General features: G+C 37.9%; 1 protein-coding gene across 1 annotated transcript in view; it reads right to left on the reverse strand.

The window, feature by feature from the left end:
- Nucleotides 1-20,853: 20,853 nt before the first annotated feature.
- AHCY (adenosylhomocysteinase) overlaps nucleotides 20,854-26,786 on the reverse strand; it is a 43,953-nt gene continuing 38,020 nt past the window's right edge. Inside the window, exons 9-10 of the mRNA XM_070941670.1 lie at nucleotides 23,948-24,142; nucleotides 20,854-21,607 (exon numbers count right to left, since the gene is read on the reverse strand). Of these exons, the coding sequence (XP_070797771.1) occupies nucleotides 21,476-21,607; nucleotides 23,948-24,142 (327 nt within the window). The 3' untranslated portion in view covers nucleotides 20,854-21,475. The remainder of the gene's footprint in view (nucleotides 21,608-23,947; nucleotides 24,143-26,786) is intronic.

Below are 26,786 nucleotides of genomic sequence, written 5' to 3' on the forward strand. Positions count from 1 at the left end.
GAAGGGGTGAAATGGGGGAAAGGCTGACCACTTGAAAAGGGAAGGGAAGGTGAGAGAATGAAAGTTGCACATTAAAAATACATTATCCGTAGTCCTCAAGTTACGACCGCAATTTTTTTAAAAAGTTTTTTTTATTTTTTAAACAAACAAACACACAATGCATTTTTTCTGAACAGAGTATTTGCCAGTTCACAAATTTAAACAGTTTTTAGTCATTTCAACTGAATTTACAATTTATATACTTCCTTTTTGCCATAATATTTATTCTCTCTATTTTTTTAAACCAATATTACCCTTCATTCTAACCTCTAATCTTAACCAAATTCAATTTTTCCCTTCATCTCTATATTAAACCCTTTAAATTTAAAATCTCACAGATATAATTCTTAGTATTCCCTTATACTCCTTTAATATAATCACTAATGTTTTCCATTGTCAGCTGTTTTAATTTCCAACATCTTAATACACATCAATTAATTATGTGATGTTACAATCATTCATTTCTTATAAGAATAATAAACCCAATTGTTTTATGCCATACATTTCCTTAAATCTTTTTTAAAAATAATTTTTATTAAACAGTTTAAAACAAACAAACAAACAAAAACAGATATTTACATCTTCTTTTCAACATCTTTACATCAATAATCCATATTTATATATTTTCTCTTTCTTATATTAATATATTTTTATACATATATTTCTAGTATATCATATATATACCGTCATATATATTCTCTTAATCTAAATAGTTTATTTACGTTTAACATAAACAGGTACCTAATTTCCTTTCCACAATTTGTATCTTCCCATTTGTTTCCATATTCCTCCACCTAATTTAACCATTGTTTAGTTTTCTTTTGTCCCCCCTTTTTTTCCCCCTTTCTCCTCCAACCATGTATACCATTTCTCCCAGACTAAGTAGTATTCTGTTTCATCTTTTTCTTGTATCTCCTTTGTGATCTTATCCATTTCCGCACACTCCATAATTTTTATAATCACCTTGTCTTCTGATGGTATGTCATTGTTTTTTCAGTTTTGGGCAAAAACTATTCGTGCTGCTGTAATTATGTGAATAATTAAGTATCTTATTTCTTTTTCATATGACCCGGTAATTATTCCCTGTAAGAAAGTTTCTGGCCTCATTTCTATTTGTTGATTTATAATTTCTTCTATTTGTGTTTTAATTATTTGCCAAAATTGTTTTGCTTATGGCAGGACCACCACATGTGATAATAAGTTCCTTTTTGATGTTTACATTTCCAACATAGCGGGGAAGTATTTGGAAACATTTTTGCCAATCTGGCAGGTGGGAGATGCCACCTACTGTATAAAACATTATATATATATTTTCTTTATAGGGTACAGACATTGTTAGTTTATAATTTATATTCCATAATTTCTCCCATTTATCTAATTCAATATTGTATCCAAAATTTTTTGCCCAAATTATCATATTTTCTTTAACTATCTCTTCTTCCAATTTGTATCTTAATAAGTAGTTATAGGTTTCTTTTATCAATTCATCCTCTGTTCCATGGAGAATTTTTTCTAATTCATACGTTCCCTTTTGAAATCCAAATTGTGCCAAATCTGTCTTGTATCTAGATTTTATTTACATATAGGGCCACCAATCAATGTCTGTACCCAATTCTTTCAATTCCTGTCTTGCTCTTAATTCCCCTTGATTATTCAACAGATCTTTGTAAGTTTTCATTTTACCAATATCTAAAGCATTTGGGTAAATTTGTGCCTCCATAGTGGATAACCATTCCGGAATTTTATCATTAAAAAAAAAAAGAATCTTTAAATCTTATTCCAAATAATACAATCCAACATCTTAATAAAAATCAGTTAATTATATAGCCATCTTTTCTCTTTATATAATAATAATAAATCAAATAACTTTCTACCATATAATTCTGAATCTTATCTCTAATTTTCAATTATTTTGTCAAACATATGTATTTATACCTCTTCAAACAACATCTTAATCATTTCTGCTTTGCCACAATCTAATTAATTCATAATACAATATCATTTCAATTTTTTCCTTTTTTGATTGGGTTCCAAATATGCAATTAAAAATATTCCAATTGTTACCATTTCCCTAAATAAATTTGAAGATATTCTAGCTGTTATCCTCTAATTTATTAAACTTATTCATATTTCTAAAACTTATCATTGTATAAGTTACTACCACAATTGAGCCCAAAATTTATGTTGCTAAGTGAAATGTTTGTTAAATGAATTTTGTTCCATTTTACGACTTCTCTTGCCACAGTTGTTAAGTGAATAATTGCACTTGTTAAATTAGTAATATGGTTGTTAAGTGAATATGGCTTCCCCATTGACTTTCATTTCATTTTTTTTTTTTCATTTTATTAGATTTCTATACCACCCTACTCCCGAAGAACTCAGGGCGGTGCACAGCCAAACAATAAAAACACATACAATACAAAATTTAAAAAATAGAATAAAATCAAATTAAATAATTTTGGCCCCGACAAATTTAAAAACCCAAACTTTTAAAACCAATTTAAAATTGAATATATAAAATACTAAAAGATATTTAAAATTTTAAAAATCTTTTATAAAAGAGGGGGAAAATTAGGCCAGGCCGGCCTGGTGAAATAGTAAGGTCTTTAAGGCGCGGCGGAAGGTGCACAGATCCGGGATCCTCCGTATCTCTGAGGGGAGCTCGTTCCAGATAGTAGGTGCCCCCACAGAGAAGGCTCTCCCCCTGGGGGCCGCCAGTCGGCACTGTTTGACTGACGGCACCCGGAGGAGCCCCTCTCTATGGGACTTTGCTTGTCTGAAGGTCACAAAAACTGATCATGTGACCCCAGGACACTGCAATCGTCATAAATATGAACCAGTTGCCAAGCATCTGAATTTAGATCATGTGATCATGGGGATGTTGCAATGGTCATGTGAAAAATGGTCATAAGTCATTGTAACTTTAGACAGTCATTAAACGAACTGTTGTCAGTCAAGGCCTACCTATATATTTTCCTTCTGAAGAATTGCATTTATTGCACTTCAGAGATGTAAAAACATGAATGAAAAACAGGGGCTGCAATAAAAGGTGTACTCCAGGACAATAATCATGTGAATTTCTAGCAAAATGAGACAGACGAAACAAGTTATTGCTCAGTGATTTATAGTTAGTTTTCTGTAACAGGGTTTGGTAACATTTAGCATTCCAGGTGTTGCTTAACGATTGGCCCCAACCATTGATGGGGTTAATGGGAACTATGATTAACAATCAGTCTTTGAGGACTGCAGATGTCCCATCTCAATAAAAGGGAGCGGGCAACCAGTTTCAGTCCAAGGGATTCATTCACTTCTTTAATATTTTTTAACGACTATCCACCAATGATGGGTACAACCAAAGCTAAAATATTTTCTTTTTGCTTTCTTTGTTTTGCTTTTGCCTGTCCTATCACCCCTTCTCTGTTCTTCCTAGGTCTATTCTATACAAATCATGCTGCTTTTATTCTCTTCTCTGGAGAGAGCAATATGAGTCAAGGATGCAGGAATCCAACACAGAAGCAAAACATCTGGTAACAGAAAGAGAGAATGATGCTTCTGTGCATTGTCATTATACTTAGATTTTATGCTATTTGGTGAGAAAAAGGGGATTTTTAATCCTAGATTTACCCAAATGGAAAACAATTGTGAAATAGGGAAAATGAAAGCATGGGGAGCAAAATCAAGAAAAGTTGGAATGGAACCTGGTAATTAGCTAGCAAACCAAACCAAACAGAAAGGGTTGGCAAACTATACTGTTCCATGGATCAGAGATTTAAAACAAATCAAGATATTAACTTTAACAAAACTATTCTCCATCTTCAGTTTTAAACTGGCCTATGTTTCAATTCAGCAGTTTTAATAATATTAGTGTGCATATAAAATTCCTTTTTACAACCCTGTAATCCCTTAATTAATTAATTAATTGAGGGACGCGATGGCTCAGTGGCCAAGACGCTTGTCGATCAAAAGGTCGGCAGTTCAGCGGCTTGAATCAGTAGTGCCATGTAACGGTGAGCTCCCGTTACTTGTCCCAGCTTCCGCCAACCTAGCAATTCAAAAGCACGTAAAAATTGCAAGTAGCAAAATAGGGACCACCTTTGGCGGGAAGGCAACAGCATTCCATGCGCCTTTGGCATTTAGTCATGCTGGCCGCATGACCACAGAGACATCTTCGGACAGCGCTGGCTCTTCAGCTTTGAAATGGAGATGAGCACCACCCCCTAGAGTTGGGAATGACTAGCACATCTGTGCAAGGGGAACCTTTACTTTTTAATCCCTTAATTCAGAGTAGATTTGGGGCGACTGGATGGAGCTGAGTGTTTACTGATTGGATGCCCTTCCGGATACCATGTGGAGTTTGCAGCAGACATTTTTTTCTTTGCACTATAGAAGAGAAGCATATGACTGAACTCCCAACCTTCTGAGTGGGAAGTGAGTGAGGGAATAAAATGGACACATTTTCATTACGACTCTTAATTTTTAAGTAGTAACATTGTTTGTACCTCAATTTTTGGAGTGCTCCCCCCCCAAAGCTTTCCCAATACAATTAGGCTTTGTAGATTTTATCTCACAACCATCATCTCAAACAAGCATGGTCACTTTGATGCTTAGGCTAAATATAATCATAATCATTATATAATCATAAGTTTATTTGTCAAGCATATATAAAATAACAGGTAACAGTATAAACATAATTTAAATACATGAAAAGAGTAAGTAAAAAGGAATATTAGGATATCATACCTATGTAGGGCTATAAATATAGCACAAATCTATCTGTTACACAGACCTTTAGATTTTAGAAGGTCCCCCCCTTTGACTCTTGAAATTTTTCATGCACTGACTATATAAGTCTTTAATAGTATTATAATGCTGCTTTACTGAGTTAGTTGGCTTTCTAGAGAACTGAGTGATGTAAGGAGCTAAAGATATGCTCCAAAATTATGTTGCTCCCATTGTTACAGGAATTAATAGACAAAATAGTGACCGATGGCAGTCAGAAGGCGGTTAAACAAGACTTCCAAACAGAATCATGCCATAGACTCAGGTGGCCTTTACTTACTTGCAACTAATCATGAAGCTAACATGCCCTGATAGCTTCTTATTTTTTGCCCCATGATTTTGCCCATGAGTAAGATAAGATTATACCATCCTTAGCGCTACTGATATTAAAGTAGTATTTTCTTTCTACAATCCAAAGGCACAATCAAGATCAGGGACGGGTTTCAAAACCTGTCACTATCGGTTCACTTGTGGACGTGAGCGTGTGATGGTTCTGCACAGAAGCGTCCAGGTGAGTGGATGGAGCCTCCCGCCACCGCTACCAGTTTGCCTGATCCAGGGCGAACGGGTAGCAACCCACCACTGGTCAAGATGTATATATAAAAAATCTATTAATATTTGTTAGTCATTATCTTTGAAGGAAGTCCACTGACTACAGTGACTTGAAGTAGATACAGCATATAGACCTGAAATGGGAATAGGGTATTTCATGCTAGTACAATTTACTGCCAAATCACTGATGAAGGCACTTCATTTTAGCAATGAGGAAAGGCTGATCAAGTTGAAAGAAACCATTTGCTCCATTCTCTTACCCTCTCTTCAGTGCAGAAATGTAAATAAAAGTATCCCCATCTGACAGCTATCCATCAGTGGTGGGTTGCCCCCGGTTTGCACCAGTTCTATAGAACCGGTAGTAAAATTGGCAGGAGGCTCCGCCCACCGACCCTGATGTCATCAGAATGCTTCTGCACATGCACAGAAGTGCACGCGTGCGCACTTGCTTCACTCACACTTACGCATGGCCTCGTTGCGAACCGGTAGTAAAGGTAAGTAGAACCCACCCCTGCTATCCATCATTTACCAGAACATGTGCAATGATGTCACCTCCTTAGCAACTGATTTCATTGCTGAACTTCTGTTATGTTTATAAAGTTTTTCTTAATCAAAGACTGCCTTTCTATAATTGAAATTGATTAGACTTTTTTCTGAAGTCTGGAACGAATAGACAACAGATCAGAGTTTTTGCTGGGGGAAAGAGTTGAAGAATGATGAATATTACTTTGAAGACAAAAAGTGATACATAAGAAAAGCTAGAGTGAATATTTACATTTTTTTTCCAGGCAAATTGATGTACAAAAAATATTAATATTATTTTATCATGAATAAACAATATTGCTCTGAAAGTTATAATGTTTTGTTGAGGGTTTTTTTTGGGAGGGAGGGCATGGCAGTGATTAAACATTTCCTTCTTAATTTTATGTACACATAGATAAAGTGTAAAAATATTTCCTTTACATCTTTGTCTTTGGGGAATGATAAAACTTATGCATATTGTACCCAATTTACTTCTAGAATGTGAGATCACCAACTTATAACCATATTAGACATTATTCCTCCATCTGTAAAACCTTCCTTTCATCCATATAGATTGTTCTGTTCCCATTTTTTGGTCTGTAGTGACTTTAAATTCCCTGCAAAAATATTGATGTTCTATGAGAAGTGTTATCAGGTAAATTATACTGCCACTGCTTTTACTAAATGTCATACTAATATATTCCAAAGAAACAAAGTTTCTCTTCATTCCATTTTAAATCTATATTCTTGTTAAATAGGATTGTGTCCAGGATTTGAAATGAAGAAATGATTCTTTATTTCCCCTCCATTTCTGAAAAATTATCTTTCAATATAACATCAATAATGTTAGGAAACTATACAATATTATATTTTATTATATTATAAAATCTTCATTTTTTTCTGAGATTAAAGATAATAAATAAAAGTGGTCTATTTATGCATGCTTTTTAATACAAATTTTATAAATATTTCTTGCTGTGAATCTTTTAGTAAAAGAGAGAGGAGATGTTTGAAAAAATAATTCAGGGAGAGAATCATTTTAAGGATATAAACCTGACATAGCTTTAATTAGTGCCATGACTATAGCTAGCTTTAACATTGTGTAATAATTGACTATATCCAATTTAGAACTGTTTGGAGGAATTTGAATTTCATTTCATTTTCTTTGTTTACACAAATCTTAGAGGTACCCCTAAACTCATTGTATAATTTGGGGAGTTCTTTAGTCCTCAGTTCTTTAAAAATATTTTTAATCGTGCTATCATACATCATATGTTAATCTTTTGTTTAGAAAGGGATTTTTTTTATTGGTTTAGGATACATATCAGCATTTTAATCTATGAAGACATTCACAAGATGTTTAGCTGCTACTGCCACAATGTTTGAGTTCTTCTGTAATTTTAGTAAGAGGAACTTCAGTAGTTCTATAACAAAGGGGAGAGAGTGGGCAACCATGCTTTGATTTAATAATTTAACTTAAAAAATAATTTCCAGACTGTACTGTACTTACAAAACTAATTTATATTTTTCCTGCATCTTGAATGAAAGTAGCCATTCTAAGATATCAAAGTCCTAGAATGCGTCTGCAGCAAATCAGCAAATATTTCTTTTTTCTTTATTCCAGGGTATCATGTTAAGAAGCTTTCTAATTGGAACCAATCCAGGCTTGATGAATGCATATTGATCTAAATTAAAACTATTATAAAGTATTGATGTAATATTTTAGCATGTTGGTTCAATAATGAAACCATGCCTATAATTTGAAACATCAGTTCCGTCCGATCTTTGGGGATGGGGATAGATTTGGATCCTCTTTTGGAAGAGCATTATAATAATAGAATAAATACAGTACTGTTTAATAATTATTTAGATTTAAATTTAATAATGTTAAGTTGTTTTCATTGAAAACAAAAAACAAAACAACCAAGCTTGGAGAGCACCAAGGATCTCACTGTTTTACTTCTTACTTAATTGGCTTATTACACCAGTATTTTCTATTGTGCAGAGGTGGGCTAGTGTGCAGGCTAGAAATATAGATAGGTTTTAAAAAGATCTGAAATTGCCCTTTTTCTCATTTAGATAACTTTAACAGAATTATTGGACTCTTAAACTTATTATAAACACTAACATAAAAGGTTCTAGGAAGTGAAATAATCTTTTCCGGTTGTAGAACTTGCTAGACTTTGTCCTTGAGTTTTTCCACATGTGGCCCTTGTCTATTATTCAAAGTTGCTAAGCAAACTGCTTAGAAAGATTCCAGAAGCCCTTAAGATTTTTCTATGTGACCTTTATTTGCATTATAGCTGTTGTTCACAAAGCAAAACAATATAAGGTTTCTTTTTGAGAGGTTCAAACCATTCAAGATGTCAAACACATAATCAATTTTAATGTACATAGTTTGATGCATAAGTAAAACATTTAGGCTACGCATTTCCTACTCATAATAATAATTACATGAGACCAAGAACAAGCAATTGATTTAGCAACTGCCATTGTTTTCTTGTTGCAAAGCATTTATTGTTGAACACATGAAGGATGATAGAACTAAATAAAGTAACTATGAGTAGGGCAGAGCCAACTATGTCATGGCTAGTTGTATGGAAGAGCTGTGAATAACAAAACAGCTAATATGGCCATTTTATTTAATCAAACATTTCCAAGCTGAGAAGCGGAACAATTGCACGAACCTTACTATGAAAGTTCTAAGTCCCTTCATTAGAATACTCAAGATATTCATTAGTATTCTTAAGTGTTCAACTATGACCTTTTTCCATACAATGTTCTACAGGATGCTCACGAGGGCAGATAAGTAGCACATGCTTTATATCTGTGGAAATCTATATATATATATATAAAAGCGAAAACCACTCACACATTAATCATGGAACCGTAAAGCCTACAAACTTGAAATTTGCCATGTATGTTCATCTTGGCTTCTAGGTGCTCACTAAGAAAGGATTTTTTCAAAATGACCATCAGAGCATTAGTATTTCCTATATTATTATAACACACTCTGATGCTAATTAGTTAAATATTCTACTCCCCCTCCCAACTTGAAAATAACTCTGGAGAGAATGGGATACCATAGGACAGGCTTCTGTGGGGCAAGCCTCATGGAGAGAAGGGGCTAGAAAGCTGAGGGAAAGAAGGGGATAGGATAGGAGACATTTCTGTGGAGCAAGGCTGAAGGAGAGAAGGGGAGAGACTTCTATGGGGCAGCTTGAGGGAGAGGAGAGGAGAGGCTTTTGGGGGGCCAACTTGAGGGAGAGAAGGAGAGACGAGAGGATCTATGGGGCCAGCCTGAGGGAGAGAAGGGGAAAGGAGTGGACAGGACAGACTTCTGTGGGGTCAGCCTGAGGAAGAGAAGGGGAGAGAAGAGGATCTATGGGGCCAGCTCAAGGGAGAGAAGGGGAGAGGAGAGGCTGATTGTAACTACTGATTAATTTTCAAACTCTAAGTGTCGATTTATCAAGCTCGATCACATAGTTTCATAGCGGAGCACAGATATTCAGCTAGTCATATTTAAAAATCTGAAAAAGCATTCACAGGCCAGAATCTTCTTTTGATCTTGATTTTCCTTTTGAACTTGAAAGAAAGCTGGTCAATTCTGCCATTCTACATATGGAAACAGTTTATAAAACATGGAAGGATCTCTTTCACAATAACATAACAGCATAAAGTAACTGGCAGGGCTATTTCTCAAGCAGCAACCACAGAGCCCACTATAGGTTATTTTAAATACATTGCATGAGGGCAAGCTGACCCTCTTTTTCTTCATGGTTTACAGCAGTACTTCTCAACCTTGGCAACTTTAGTTTGTCGGGACTCCAGCTCCCAGAATTCTCCAGCTAGCATAGCTGAGGAATTCTGGGAATTGAAATCCACATGTTCTAGAATAATATAAATGGGATCCAGTATCATTTAGAATCATCACTGTTATGTCCTTATATGGGCATCGCCGCCGGATTGGCTAGTTCACTGGCAGGAGATTTGAAGATCTGTCATTGGCCGGCTTGCCTGCCAACTCCCTTTATAAGGCGAGCCCGGCAGCACAGCCGGCTGTTCTGTTTCCCTCTAATAAAGTGCTGAACGGACCACTCGCTGCTCGCGTATTCTTTTCCCTGCGCCAATCTAACACTGGCAACGAAGGATTTCAAAAACCACAGTGAAGAACCTTGCGGCACGATCGCCACCCAGCCCGACTCAACAGAGCAAGTCACTGAGCTGGAGTCACTTAGAGCTGATAGCACTAGAACCATGGCAGCGCCACAAATCTCGCTGGCACCATTCAACCCCTATCAGGAGAAGTGGAAAGCCTATATGATTAGGTTCCGCCAATTCCTAACCAGCAACGGCTATGAAGACCTGGAGGACAACTGCAAACGAGCCTTGTTCCTGGCACATTGCGGATCGGCAGTCCTGAAGATGGCCATCAACCTCATGGCACCCCAGGACATTGAGGCCATGGTGTGGAGCGACCTCCAAGACATTCTCCAGGAACACTACACCCCAACTGGCACATCGATGGCAAACAGATTCACCTTCAGCCAACGGAGCCAGCAGAAGGACGAATCCATAAAGGACTTTGTGGCAGCACTATGGAAGTTGGCTGCCAACTGTGAGTTCGACCACGTGGACAATGCCATCCGAGATCACATCGTTTTTGGGATGTGGGACATTTCCCTTCAGAGAAAGTTGCTGAGCAGGAGAAAGGTCTCACTAAAAGACGTAATTGAAGAAGCCACAGCCGCAGAAACATTGGAGGTGGCAGCGGCAGCGATGCGGAGAGCCAAGGCAGTCCACAAAATCAAGAAAAACCCCCAGACCTCATCTGAGGAATCCACCGCGGGATCCGAGTGGGATGAGGAGATGGCGGTCCATAAGGTCTCCAGACCACCTAGACACGAGACCACACAAAATGGCAGCCGAGGGGAGAGCTGTGCCAGCTGCAACGGCGACCATGTGAGAGCCAGATGCCGGTGGAGAGATGTGACCTGCCACCATTGCCAGCGGAAAGGCCACATCGCTGAAGCCTGCAGAGCTCCAGAACCGATCCGGGAGAAAGCCAAGCCGGAAAACCGCTATCACCAGAGGACATCCAGACGGTCCTACCAACCAAGGCGCGAGGGAGACGGGTACCCACGAAGCAGAGCGGTCCACCAAACCACCATTGCCCACACCGATGACCACAATGCCACAAAGTTCATCGTGACGGTGCACGCGGAAGGGACTCCATGTGCCATGGAAGTAGATTTGGGCTCAATCTACTCCATTATGGACTGGCAGCAGCTCAAAAGTTGAAACCGCGAATTTCAAAGAGCCAACTGCAGCCGCTACACGCAAGGCTCGTCAATTTCGGCAGAAACCCCATCGGGGTCCTGGGGAGAGCTTCACTGAGCATTAGCTACCATGGATTCAAGGGTGACCTACCCATTACCATCGTCAAGGACAGCCGCCCGACCCTGCTGGGAGTGGAGTGGTTCGAGCCTCTAGGGCTCTCAATCAGAGGAATTCATCAGATTCGGCAGGATGAACTCGACAAACTCCTCGGAGAGTTCAAGGACATCTTCGATGACAGCTTAGGTAAATTTTTGGGGAAACCCATCTCTTTCAATTTAGACACCTCAATCACTCCAATTCGGCATAAGCCTCACATGGTTCCATTTGCACTTCGGCCTAAGGTAGACGCTCAGTTGGATAAACTGATTGCCCAAGGCATATTGGAACCGATCGATCATGCTGCATGGGAGACCCCCATTGTGACCCCACTGAAGGATGATGGGTCTGTGCGCATCTGCGCCGACTATAAATGCACCATTAAGCAGGCATTACAGCAGAGTGCATACCCAGTTCCAGTGGTGCAATATCTGTTGCATTCACTCAGGAGTGGGACCATATTCGCGAAACTGGACCTGGCCCAGGCTTACCAGCAACTGCCAGTCGACCAAAAAACTGTGGAGGCTCAGACTATTGTCACCCACCGGGGCGCATTTAAATGCAACCACCTCCAATTTGGAGTCAGCGCAGCCCCTGGCATTTTCCAATCAATGATGGAGTGCCTTCTCCAAGGCATTCCAGGGGTGGTGCCATACTTTGATGATGTACTAATCTCCGGCACCTCCAGAGCTCAACTCTTGGAACGGCTTAGGCTCACCCTGAAGCGGTTTCAAGAGAAGGGCCTGCGTGTGAGGAGAGACAAGTGCATCATTGGGGTCCAGGAGATCGAGTTCCTGGGCTATTTAATAGATAGCACTGGCATACACCCCATCAAATCTAAAGTCAAGGCAATTCATGAAGCTCTGGCCCCCAAAAACAAGCCAGCGCTTCAGGCTTTCTTAGGATTGCTAAATTTCTATAGCGTTTTCCTTAAACAGAAAGCCACAATTGCTGATTGATTCACCAGTTGTGAAATCCAATTATTTTACTACCAGTTCTGTGGGCGTGGCTTGGTGGGCATGGTGTGGCTTGGTAGGTGTTGCAGGGAAAGGATACTGCAAAATCCCTATTCTCTTCCCACTCATGGAAGAAGGATATTTCCATTCTCATCCACTCTGGGATAGTGGTGAAATCTAAAATTTGTTACTATCGGTTCTGTGGACGTGGTTTGGTGGCGGGGGGTAATGTGACTGGGTGGGCATGGCCAATTTTTTTTTAACTTTTAAAACCATTTTTTCTACAACCTCTTCGGTGAAGAGATTGTAAAAAAATGCTTTCAAAAGGCTCTTACGATCCCAGCTGAGCTGCCTGATCAGCAGAGGCTTTTTTTCTTTTAAATGCCTCTGATGATCCAAGCTGGGTTGCCTGATCAGCAGAGGCTTTTTTTCTTTTAAAAGCCTTTGACGATCCCAGCTGAGCCGCACGATCATCAGAGGCTTTTTTTTTACTTTTAAAAGCATTTTTTCAGCCAAAGAGGTTGTAGAAAAAATGCTTTTAAAAGTAAAAAAAAAAGCCTCTGATGATTGTGCGGCTCAGCTGAGCATGGGGGGGTGGGCAGGGATTTTTCTTACTGGTTCTCCGAACCACCCGCCTCCATCACTACTGGATCAGGCGATCCAATCCAAACCGGGAGCATTTCACCCCTGTGCTGGGACCAGCCAGAGATGGTATTTGCCGGTTCTCCGAATTACTCAAAATTTCCACTATCGGTTCTCCGAACTGCTCAAAATTTCTGCTACCAGTTCTTCAGAACCTGTCAGAACCTGCTGGATTTCACCCATGCTCCGGAGCCTCCAGAGTCGGACATTAGAGAGATAGAGGAACAGGAGGAGCCTGTTCCTAGTGCGCGCGTGCGCAGAGCTGCCAGAATCCAAGAACAGTTAAAACTAAAGGAACGACTCGGGAGTAAGGCATGGAGATGATTGGCTCCTCCCTTAAGGCTTAAAAGAGGAGCAAAGACACATGGCGCCTTTGTAGGAAAGTAATGTTGTTAATTCTGTTCCCAGTCGACATTTCTGTTTGATTCTGGAGTCTGTGTGGCTTTGCCAAGTAGGTCTTTGGCAGCATGTCAAGGGAGATAAAGGTTGGTGATTATCCCAAAGGACTTCTCCCGAAGGACTTTTTGAAACTAATTGGGACTCAGCTGTAAATGAATGCAATTCACAGCTGTTGCAATAAAAGAAGTTTTTGGGACTACTTGTGTGTTTTAATGATTCAGGAAGCCAAGGTCACATGTGCCAATATGATGTATCCAATAAATTTTCCTTGAGGAAGCTACCTGCCTCGGAGTTCTGCTTTCTTTCGGTGTATTACTTAGAATGCTGGACACTAAAGACTTGTTTTCAACTCAAGTAACAGCAGATTTTTTTTCCCCCCTGCATTTCAGGCTTTTATGTTTTTAATGATATCATTACTATAGTCGTCAGATGTTCTAGAAAAGAAAAGAAAAAAACATACTCCCCAAGCTGTTAACATGATATTCATCAAATGACAATGGCAGTGTATTTGAGAAGTGGGAGGGGGGACTAAAATTTATGCCTGTCTTCAAAAGTTGATGCTCAATAGATGAATCTGAACTTTTCACAGCCCATGAGGTGGTGGTTGGAATTAAAAAAAAAAAAAAAAGTAGAGAAGAGAGTGCAATATATCATCCTGAGCTCCTGAAAACAGGGTGCGATATAAATCTAGCAATCTAATAATTATAGCACATTTCCCCAGTCAAAAAATTATATTTTCATATGCACCTGAAGCTCTGTCCTTCACATACTAATATAGGAGATATATTTAATTTTACCCTGGCAGAACAGAAATGAGAAGTCTCTCTCAACCACTACGCAAACCCAAATCATAGGGAAACATTTGCAAACTCCCTCACTCCTTCATCTTCTTTATGATGCCCTTAAAACCCACTTTTTCCAGCAAGCCGGGCTGGCTTAAGAAGAAATTTTAAATGTTTTAATTGGTTTGTATTTTTAATTTTGGGCCAAATTTATATATATTTTAATTGTTTTTTAATATTTGTATTTTATGTTTTTTAATTCTGGCTGTACACCGTCCTGAGTCCTCAGGGAGAAGGGCGGTATATAAATTTAAAATAAATAAATAAATAAATAAATAAATGATCAACACTTCTGAGTACAATAAAAATCACCTTGTCACCTGCCCACAACATGGCTTAATGGGAAAATGATGGCAGGTGGGCAAAACGTGATTCCTTGAGTTGTTATTTGAAGTTCCTAGAACCAAAGATCTCTGGCATGCAAAGAAGAGCTGATTTAAAATATAGGAACCCAAATATACAGTCATATACAGTAGTAACATCATTCTGTTCCACATCTTAATGTTTAAATGGGCCCATATTTTTTTTTCAAATGACTGATCCCATATAAAAAATGCACTGCCATACTAGAGGTAAAGTATTTCCAGAAAATAGGAAATTAAAGATCCCTTGCCTTTTTCATTTGGAAGGAAAGAATCCTTAAAGCAAACCAGTGTACTTACTCCACCAATTCTTAATTATAGCTAATACTAAACACTATTTTGATATGTTTCCAAGATTCTCTTCCATAAGCAAAGAATGAGATTTCTCGAATGAAAGCAAATATATGTGTCCCAGGATAATGTTGCAGGATCCAATCTGAGTCGATCACCAGGACCAGAGATTTAGTCTTCCAGCTTTCGGATTTCTGCTGGAGCCCATCTTCAGAGAACCTCTCTTCCTATTCAGGTCAGAAAGAAGTTCCCTGAGGATGGGCTCACATTCAAGAGCCTGGAAGACTAAAGTCTGGTCCCAGTGACCAACCTCAGATTGGATTCCACAATGAGGTATTTTATTTTTCTAAGTAACGTTTATATCAAGCTTTTTCTAATTCTAAAGCAATTATGAAAGAGAACACTCAGCCACATGGAATCAATTTAATTTATCCCAATTCTTAAATTTAACCATTTACTGAGTGCTCTTGCCCTATTTTCTGAATTGGCACTTTGTCTTTCATAACATTCTGCTTTTGTATTTTATTATTCTAGTCACAGCCATTTTATTACTGTACTTTATCTGAATTTCCAAATGAAACTCTGATCTTCTTCCTCTGCCCCCTACCTAATCTAATAATATTTTCAATAAATTAAAATGAGGATGTACACTGGGCCAAGATCACTCAAGAATCTTCATAATTGCCTGATATTTGACTTAAGTTTCTCCAAGTCATGCTACGTTTCCATTAAGTATTAGCATTATAGTGTATAGGGACTACTCAGAGGGCTGAAAAGTCATTTCTGACAGGTCCTCAGACTTTTGACTGGTCCTCACACTTATGACCATCCTCACATTTATGCCCGTGCAGCATTCTTAACAACCATGTCACTCATTTCACAACTGCTTCTCTTCAACAAGGTGACAAGATAGGGCAAAAATGTAAAATGTGAGGACAGTCGTAAGTTCGAGGACTGGTCAAAAGTGTGAGGACCAGTCAAAAATAACTTTTTCAGCCCTCTGAGTAGTCCATATGCACAAAAGGACTAACCAGAGGGCTGAAAAAAGTCATTTCTGACAGGTCCTCGCACTTTTGACTGGTCCTCACACTTATGACCATCCTCACATTTATGCCCGTGCAGCATTCTTAACAACCATGTCACTCATTTCACAACTGCTTCTCTTCAACATGGTGACAAGATAGGGCAAAAATGTAAAATGTGAGGACAGTCGTAAGTTCGAGGACTGGTCAAAAGTGTGAGGACCAGTCAAAAATAACTTTTTCAGCCCTCTGAGTAGTCCATATGCACAAAAGGACTAACCAGAGAGCTGAAAAAAGTCATTTCTGACAGGTCCTCGCACTTTTGACTGGTCCTCACACTTATGACCATCCTCACATTTATGCCCGTGCAGCATTCTTAACAACCATGTCACTCATTTCACAACTGCTTCTCTTCACCATGATGACAAGATAGGGCAAAAATGTAAAATGTGAGGACAGTCATAAGTTCGAGGACTGGTCAAAAGTGTGAGGACCAGTCAAAAATAACTTTTTCAGCCCTCTGAGTAGTCCATATGAATTAAAGGATTACAGCAATAGAGAGGGATGAAGGAATGGAAATTAGAGTAGGAGTGAGGGTAAGAGAGGGAGGAAGAGAGGAGGAGAAGGAGAAAGAAAGAGGAAGTAGGGAGGAGAAAAAGAGGGTGGGGGAAGAGAAAGTAAGAAGGAAAGAAAAGAGAGAGGTGGTAGGTTTGAGGAGAAAGATTGCTGTACAATAAAAAAGATGAAAGGGAAGAAAGCCAACCCCAAGCAAATATAAAGATATTAAGATAAAGAATGAATTGTTAAACTTTAAAGAATAAAAGAGAACAAATAGCAATAAATAGCAATAATTAGAAACACACATACAAACATACAATGTATTTTCTTTGAACAGAATATTTGGCTGGTTCACAAATTTAAACAGCGTTTAGTCATTTCAATTAAATTTACAATTTCTATATTTCCTTTTTGCCATATTTATTCCTCATCTATTTTTTAAAAAAACCAATATTACCCTTCATCCTCATCTCTAATCTTAATCAAATTCAATTTTTCCCTTCTATTCTATATTATACCCCTTCCCATTGTCATCTATTTTTATATCCATCCTCACATTGTTTAATTATGTAATTATGTAATACAGTTGTTTAATACAAATTCAACATTTTAATATAAATCAATTAGTTATAAAACTATCTTTTTTGTATATTAATCAATATGAACATGAATATTCCAATTATTTCCATGCAATCTAATTTCTTACAAATCAATTAATTATATTTACCAATAATAATAAACCAAATAATTTCTCCCATATATTCCTCCGAACCACAACTTAACCATTTCTGCTTTCAACACAATATACAATTAATAGTATCTCAATTATTACAATTCCCTAGTTAAATACAGCTTTTTTTCCTTTGTGTTTTAAAATCTTGAACTCTCCTCCTAAATTTCCCGTTGTTTTCAGTTTTTCACCTACCTTTTTTGGGGAGGAAAAATAAAAATAAAAATAAATCTCTCTCTGCCTCATTTTGTCACGCTGCACCAAAGACCCTGGTTTCGCTTTCGGTTTCGTTTTTGAAGCTTAGCTAGGGGAAAAAAAAACTGCTTTACACTGATTGCCTGTAGGGCGGCCCTTTGAAGCCCCGGGCAAGAGTTTAAACAGTTTTTTTTTCTTCTAGCCATCAGCTGGGGCTCAAGAAAAATCGGGACTTTTTTGAAACGCCGCGGGACGCGGGACAAATTGCTCAAAAGCGGGACTGTCCCGCCAAAAGCGGGACGTCTGGTCACCTTACTTATAGCGCAAAAAATACAGTAATTGTATTCTGTTGTCAGATTGCCTCCATCCATTTGAGTACCACTTCAGCAAGAACTTTGACAAAGTGGAGCACATCTAGAAGCAAGCTGATAGGTTTAGAAAAAAAACTACCAGGAATAATTGGAATCACTGAGTATGTTTAGCCAAGAAAGAGAAGACTACAGCGAGATATGATTGCTTTCAGAGACCTGAAGGGCTGTTATATAGAAAATGGACTAGTATTATTTAGAGTAGGGTGGGGTGATGCGATTGTTATGGCTCCATCCTCCGAGCCTATCTTATCGGAGGGAGAAGGCTCCGAACATGAAGGAGAGGAGTCGGCCAGGCCTCCCTCTCCAGGCCCCTCCTCTCTGGCACTGCCTCAGGTGCCGGCCGAGGAAGAGATTAGCCAGGAGCCAAGTGTCTCCAATGATAGCAATGGAGGCGATCTGTCGTTCCTGGATCCACGCCAACGAAGGCATGATAAACGGTTGCAGCAGTTGAGAAGGCATGCCAGGGATTAGGCTGAGTCACTGGACCACACCCCAGAAACTATATAAGAGAGTGTGGTGGCCATTTAAGACTCTGTGACAGACAAAAACTAACTCTGGCTAGTCACTTTGAACAACGCCTAAATCTGCCGAAGGTTTCTTGTTTTGAACTGGACTATTTGCAAACTGTGTGTATTTCTGTTTATATGGTGAAGGGATACTCCCGTTTATTGAAGTAAAAGCACTTGGCAGTCGGTGTTCGTATTGCTGCCAAGTTTTTGATAACAAACTGTGCATGCCAAGTGCTTCCTTTAACCCTCAGCTGGCTGTGTGTGTGTGTGTGTGTGTGTGTGTGTGTGTGTGTGTGTGTGTGTGTGTGGAGACGGGGACAGAACAGCGATTAAGATGCTGGGCTTGTTGAGACCCGAGCACCACACAACAGGGTAAACTTCCATCCTCGCCACAGCTCCTCCACCCTAGCAGTTTGAAAGAATGCAAATGCAAGTAGATAAGTATCATTTCGATGGGAAGGTAACAATACTCCATGATGTCATGCTGGCCACATAATCACAGAAATGTCTTGACAGTGCTGGCTGAATGGCCTTGAGAATGAAGATGAGCATCCTATAATCAGCAATGAATAGTGGAGTAAAATCTGCAGGGACTCCTTTACCTTTTTGTTGTTCAGAGTCATTCCAGATGTCAGGACAAGAAGTCTTTTAACCACTGGGAGGCAGTGGGCTTTTCTTTATTATTAAGGGTTTAATAATAGCTGAATAATTATTTCTTTCACAGATGTTGTAGCAGTGATTTCCTGCACTGGATAAGTTGGAATAGATATTTGTAAGATCTCTTCTAATTCTTAAATTGTATGGTTTAATTATTCTATTGATCCTGACTGCATGGAAGGAACCCCTTTTTTTAAAGGCACACAATCAAGGATGTTTTTGTAAAGAAAAATATGGGATAAAAGGATACTAATTAAAGGGACCGCTGCAGGAAGAAGTGGATTGTGGGGGGTTTTTTTGGCTAACCATAATTTATTCTCAACATATGGTTGCTTCCTGCCTATAGTATAGACACTGCCCTATTTTCATGGGGAACAGAATCCCAAATTTGGTCAATTCCAGTTTTAAAAGTAATGTATTTGCATAATATGAATGAGTAGTTTTATCATTTGTAGAATTGACTTAGTAGCAAAAGTAATTGACTTGGACTTATTTAAGGCTAACATTTTTTCTCTACAGGAAAGGATTTTCTATTTATTAATTACACCCAAGATGAGTTGAAAAGTATTGTCACCAATCTCAGGTATGCATAAAATGTATTTCCCAACATTTCTCCAATTTAAGATTGAAGGTAATCAGTTTTACAAAATCATTTCCAGACTTGGATCCTCTTTATTTTGTTTCTAAATTTAAGCTGGGACAAAATGCTCAATCAAGTTTTGGGACATGATAAAGATGTACTGCTTTAAAAAAACAGAAGCTATAATCATTTTTTTAAAAATATTAAAAACATGAGAAAAGTTTGAAGTACTTAGAAAAGAAACTTATTTTTCTTTGCTTATTAGGGTCAGATCAGCCTTAATGAAATAAATGCAGAGTATTACATTAGTTTTCAGACATTTACTAAGCTAGGTAATTTTTCCTCCAAGTTGTAGAATTCCATGTCTCTCCAACCAAATACTTTATGTACATGACCTCTATCGGTACACAATAATTATTACATCTAAAAGAGGAAGCAGCAGTCAAAGAAGGAATATTTTCATGGTTTAATAGAGCAAATTTGAGAAATACTCATTTGTCTATTATATTAAAATGTGCATCATTCTGCATATTTCAACCAACGTTAGCTCGTTAAATTCAGTTAATGCAACACTTTACATTATAAAGTGAGATCACCTTTTTATGAACACTAAATTCATAAAATTAAGAAAATGTTATATTTTTAAGGTCATTTTATATACCTGTTTATGATCAAATTGAGAACCCTGATATTGGGTGTTGCCTATATAAATGGACTCTATATGCCAGCACTAATGTGTATTAACTAAGGTAAAGGGATGTAATAATTATATATATATATATATTATCCAGTGGACTAGAATTCTTACACGTTTCTTCCAAGCAAAAAATGAATATGTTTAATTTCAACTAGATTAATTTGTTAATCTGTATTAGATTATCAATTTCAGCACTAAATACTTTTATTTTATTTACTAAATATTTTATTCCACATTTTGAACAATGTGAGTTCAATGCATTATATAGTATTATTCTTTTAATTATCTTAAGCTCTTCATTTCAAAAACTCAAAAAACCTGTGTCTTAACAGAACCTACCCATATTTTTAGCTGCCAATAATAAAATATTAAGAGTAATAATTAGATGGAGAATATTCAATGGAGAGATAATGCCAGTGCTTCCTCTAAATCACTGCCAAATTCCACTCAATATATAATTTTTGGAACTCAGTACATAATTTTTGGAACTCATTGCCACAGGATGGAGACCTACAACTGTCTGCCACTGGACAGTAAGTAGTAACTATTTTGAGAAATAAACTGTTACATTCACAAATGACTCATAATATGCCAGTCATATTTGCACAATGCACCTTTAAATTGCTGCATAAACTAGGTGTCACTAGATAAAATAACAGCAACTATCCTCCTAACCCACATAATTAAAATGAAAACAAGACCACTTTCCAGATGTTTAATAAACTTGTTTTATGACACAAAACAGACCAGGCTTGAGCAGACAATGCCTGATAGCCTCTTTGGAGAACTGAATGCTCCCCCTGTCCACAGTCAGGTTTTCAGAATCAGTTTTACCACATAGTAAATAAATTGCTTCCAGACATTTCCTTCCAAGGTATTTTCAAAGCCTGCATGTATGCACATTTTGCCTCATCAGCCAGATCAAAGCAGCATCTGAGACTGAATGTAAGCAAACATTAAATTAAACTGTATCATTTCATATCCCAACCTGAAGCCCTAATGTGAAAAAGAGACTTAGAGATATTTTCTTCTTCTCCTCACTGCTCCCCACCGTTTATTTTTAATCAGTGTATTCAAAAATTCAAAACAACAAGGCCATGAAGAGAAGACAATTTGCAAAGCACATTTTGATTCTCCAGCATCATAACTCCTTGGTTGAAGCATCAGACACCTGCTTGAAAGACTCTTGGAAGTTTCTTTGGAAGAGCAGATGTGCTGCAGGTGGAGAAGATAAGAGGCAGATGTGGGAAAGTATAGATGACAGGTTATGTGGCTGTTGATCAAATCGCAGTACAGGAGGACTTGAATTTTGAGCCTCTTGGGCTTTGCCAGCTGCTCAGTATCTGTAATGATCTGGTTTGAAGGGGCCATCTTTGGCTAGTCCTAGATACTTGGCCTGGTTATCACTCAGCTTGGTTAACTTCACACCGAGTTTATCCAGATGAGCAGCAGCTACTGCTTCATCCAGCTGAAAGAAAAACGTGGAAAGTTATTAATATAGGAAGCAACAACTTGATATGGGCTGAAAACATGTAGTCGTCTGTGTGCTAATGAATAGCTCCAGATGGCCAATGGTGAAAGATATTAGGGAGCTGAAATTCAGCAATATGTGAATGCTAGAAATATGTGCAAATCATCATTTCATCAAGCAATGTTTCCCCACAAATGGACAACAACATGCTAGAACAGAGTTTCCCAATCTTGGTAGCTTTACAATGGGTGGACTTCAACTCCCAGAATTCCCCAGCCAGCCTTTCTGGGAAGTTGGAGGCCACATATCTTAAAGCTACTAAAGCTACTAAAAGTCAAGGTACTAAAGACTCAGACTAGGTTCTTTTTCTAGCCCTATGTGGAATATACCCAATCAGCAAGTTAATGATCATAATGATTTGGAACTCATTGTTCCAAATCAGGACTGTCAAACTCCCAACCCATGGGCCGGATATGTCATGTGCTGGCCACACCCATGCTGTTTAGCAAAAAAGTCCTGATACGTCACATGACACCACCATGACGATGCAAGTTTGACGTCCCTATTGTAGATAGAGGTTCTTCTGCCAACCTAGCAGTTCGAAAGCATGTAAAAAAATAGTAGAAAAATAGGAAAGGTAACAGCATTCCGTGTGCCTTTGGCATTTAGTCATGCTGGCCACATGACTACGGAGATGTCTTTGGATAGCGCTGGCTCTTCGGCTTTGAAACAGAGATGAGCATCACCCACTACAGTAGGGAACAACTAGCACATATGTGCGAGGGGAACCTTTACCTTTATTGTAGATAAACTCTACAGGGATTTGGGATTATTTGCTTTGAGCATGTGTTTGCACACACATTCTGTCATCTGCTGCTCAAATTTGCTAAATCCTAAGTAAAACTTCTTGCAAACCACCTCTGGGTGGATATGCATATCTGCTGAGTGTATGTGGTATATATACTGGGAGAGAATAGTTCATTATTTAGAAAATTTGCTGATGCCAGTAGAAGGCTTTGCTGATTTAACCACATAGATAGAACAACCATTTTCTCAATTATCTCTGTGTTCCATGTCTGGGCATTCTTTTTAAAATGTCATTCTCTGAACACTGCAGGCCAATAATTAAATATTGTTGCGGTGAACAGGATAATTCCACCCCATCCCACTCCATGCCCATTTTATTTTGTTGGCTTCATTTTTTTAAAAGGAAAATTGGCATGCTTTTAAGGACGGATAGCACAATATCAACATGCTCTGGGGTTACCAAAATTAGGCTGCAGAATTGCATACCCCTCTTAAGAAACCCAGTCCAATATATCATCATAGCACCTTTCCTGGAAATTATATAAAAACTGATATAGGCCAATGAAAAATGACCATGAATAAAGCCAATTTTGTTGTGTTCACTTAAAACTTTTAGGTCTTAATGGAAGAGTCTCTTATTTACATTCCATACTTTGATTGTCTATTCAAGGGATGTCAAACTGTGGCCCAGATGCGTCATTGCTGGCCATGCCCACCCCCGGTTTAGTGAAAGGGAAAAAAGTCATGATACTGTCACGTGATGATGTGATGCCGCAAGTTTGACACCCTGGTCTATTCCATTATTGCAGCATTGTTCAGGAAAGTTTTAGAATTCGCTTTCATCATTTTCTATCTAAGCAAATCATGGGTTCAGTCTCTGGAGGCTGGGGAAAGCAAAAAAGTCACTTCCTGTCCTACTGGAAGTTGGGAAATGGGCCATTTCAGACTCCTGAGAGAGTGGGGAAGGCTATTTTCACCCTCCCCAGATGCATAGAGAGGATCTGGAGCCAGGTGAGAAAGAAAAACAGGCCTACCTGGCCATCACGTGCTAGGAGCGGGGGGGGGGGGGTTGCATGCACATGCACAGGGCGGGGCACATAGAATTATGGGTGTGGGTACGCGCGCATGCAAACCTCCCCCGCCCCGTCCCCCCTGGCATGCAATGGCAAAAAGGTTAGCCATCACTGGTCTAGCATGTTATGCTAACTTTGCCACAGATATTTAAAGTAGAAATAAAATACAGTGTTTTTATTATTTCCTGAAGAAGTCTATAATGTTGAATGCAAGAGGATATCTATCAGCAAGATGGACAGACTCAATTATAGTGGTGGTGTATTATTGGAAGCTCTGAAGCACCAGACTGGGGACAGAATATCCTAGAGAATATCTATTTATGTGACCACTGATAATTGAGCTTTACGGAATATTCTGAAAATAAGTTTGCCTTATCTTCCCCACATTTTCTTTGGATACCAAACATTATATATTTCAGCTAAAACATATCATTCTTTTTTTAATTCACACACTTACCTTCTTTGGCAGAAAATGTACTCCTATGGTATATTTACCAGGATTTGTCCAAAGTTCTATTTGTGCCAACACCTGATTGGTAAAAGAATTGCTCATAACGAAACTGGGATGTCCCATGGCACACCCCAAATTCACCAGCCTGCCCTCTGCCAGAAGTATAATATGATGCCCATTTTTCAGTGTGTAGCGATCCACCTGAATAAAAGCAAAAAAACAAAACCTGTCAGGACTTTTTCTCTCTTTTGGAAAGGAGAAAGGCATTGCTGGACTTCCAGATGATGCAACATCACAACTTTTTTATGATGAACTGAAATGATACATTGAATCTTTATACGCAATTTTGCAAAACAAGGAAAAGGAAATTGCATTCACTGCATTTCCTGTAAAAATAATATATTAAAAGCAAGATAAAATAAACAGTCCCTTAAGTGTATCAAGGCAGCTAAGTTCTTGGATATCTTCTAGTTCTTGTAGAAGAAAAGCAGGCAGAGTTGGGGGAGCGGAATTAAGCAAATCATCAGCTTAGAGTCATTACATTGAAAATGGTCCAAGTACAACTCCTCTTGAATTCCATTGATGCTTATCTAGCAGCAATTTAGTATTGAACTTTAGCTGACTAGATTCTTGTATACAGGCTTCAGCAATAAATCCTTGAACTGCAACTTAATGTATAAACCTGACCCTGCCTGACAGTTCTATACATAGAACCCACCAATGTATGTATTTTTATTGCTGAATACAGTGACTCAGTAAAAGAAACTAAAGCTTCTTGTACATATATCCTACTGTGGAGATTTTTCCTCCACAGGAAATTATGCTAAACCGATGGGCTTTCCAGAAAATTCTGAATCAGAAAATGTTCCTATGCAAAAAATTTCCTGAGATGAACAGATTTTGATGTGAAAAAATATATATCTAGTCTTTAAATTTGAATATTGAAACGATCTAAAAATGAGTAAAAATAAGTCTTAATGAAATATTGGAAACTTTTAGTTTTATCTCTCTTTTAGATCAATTATCTGAAAAGTAATTATCATATAATTTTGAAATTGCCAACTTTGCTGAAATAGCAAATTTTGACCTTGCAAAATTTTATCTTTTTGACTTTCCTTTCCCATATCTCTTGAGTTACAGTGAATTATAAAACCAACAGAAGCCTGTTCACAGTAATGAAATACACTACAACATCCAATCATTTCTAGAGACACTCAGAGAGCAAGGAAAGTCTTAGCCTGATCCACCAAAGGAATTCTATTTATCTATGCCTAATTAAATGTAGAAGTTAAAAAACAAGGTCTTGATTGGAATCTACAAAGCCCTTCACGGCAGGAAGCCAGGTTATTTGAGAGATCGTTTCTGATTATGTCTACCCATCTCATTAGGTTTGACAGAAGAGGCATGCTTCAGGCTCTGTCTGATAAGGAATGGTACCTAGTGTGGTCCTGGAAGAGAGGTTTTTCTGTTGTGATGCTAGGACATGATTGAAAGAAAGAAAAAATCTGCCTTTTGAAATATCATTCCCCGTCAGAGATTGCCCTTGACTTTGTTGGCCTTTCAGACTTCGGTCTTTCATTGTGTGGAGATCAATTGTGGGGAGAAGGGGGGAGATTGGGCCCATACACCAGTTACGTTAACTTGTGACTGAGGAGTGTTTTTACCCTAACTGCTATTTATGTTTTTCTGTTTTTTTCAAATTTTTAATTTTTTAACACTATTAACCACCCAGAATAATGAATTTGAGTTGGGAAATGATAAGATAAAATAAAATAATATGTTTGAAAGACATTTATCCTGAAAAATGCACAGCTGAATCCATCAATCTGAATTTGTCCTGACACCATGAATTACACTTTTTGTCAGAAATGCCCACAATTTTATATTCTATCTGGAACAATGAAAATAAGAAGTGCAAACAAAGATGCTTCTTCATTACACCAAGAATTCAGGCGCAGGCACACAAGAATCATTTTATTTTGTAGGCAAATTCTACACTGTGTAGGATGCTTGGTTGAGACAACTAAAAAGTAATGAGATAAAGTATTTCCCATATTTCCTGTACACACTCCCCCCCCCCAAATTTAAAGCAGAACAAATTCTGCTGCATCAAAACTGTATCAAATGGAAGCCCTCACTAGCATCTCCATATATGTCATTTTATTTGAGTATTTGAGTTTTTCCATAAGGAAATTTTGGGGAAAGCCAAATATAAATATATAAATATAAAATTTCTGCAGAAAATAAATTAGCAAATTTCGGGTGCAAGAATTTGGTAGGAAAAAGGACTCTTAAAGGTGGGGGAGCCATAATTCAGGGAAAACATTTACATAACAAAACCATTTTGTTTTGTTTTGTTAGGAAGCATTACTTCCAGACCAACACATATTTACATATTAGCTAATATCCATTAAAAGAACATTGGGCATTACTATGTTTAGTATAAAGGGATGAAACTTTTGGCTACGCATTTCATCAGATCACAACTTTTAGTTTCTTCCTCTACAAGAACTTCTATTTCTTGGCATAACCCAATGATGTGCCATAGGCAAGTTTAACTCTGTAATAGAATTTGATTACTATCATTATGTCTAATCAATTTAAGATATTCTTTGAAATTCTATTCATTTCTAAGCAATGAGCCAACAGACCAATATGAAAATAATGGAGGTTTACATAAAACATAATACATATTTTGCAGTTCTGTGTTTGCTAAAAGATGAAATGCAGAAAAGTAAGATGATTAAAGAAATAGTATGGAACAAATGATCTATTCTGAACTACAATGTTTATATTTAAATTGATATTTTAAGCTAAAAATTGCAAAATTATAAGCAGATGGTAT

This window comes from Pituophis catenifer, unplaced genomic scaffold (genome assembly GCF_029215685.1).
Source record: "Pituophis catenifer annectens isolate HBS135680 unplaced genomic scaffold, rPitCat1.0.hap2 SCAF_3, whole genome shotgun sequence".
Taxonomy (NCBI): Eukaryota; Metazoa; Chordata; class Lepidosauria; order Squamata; family Colubridae; genus Pituophis; species Pituophis catenifer.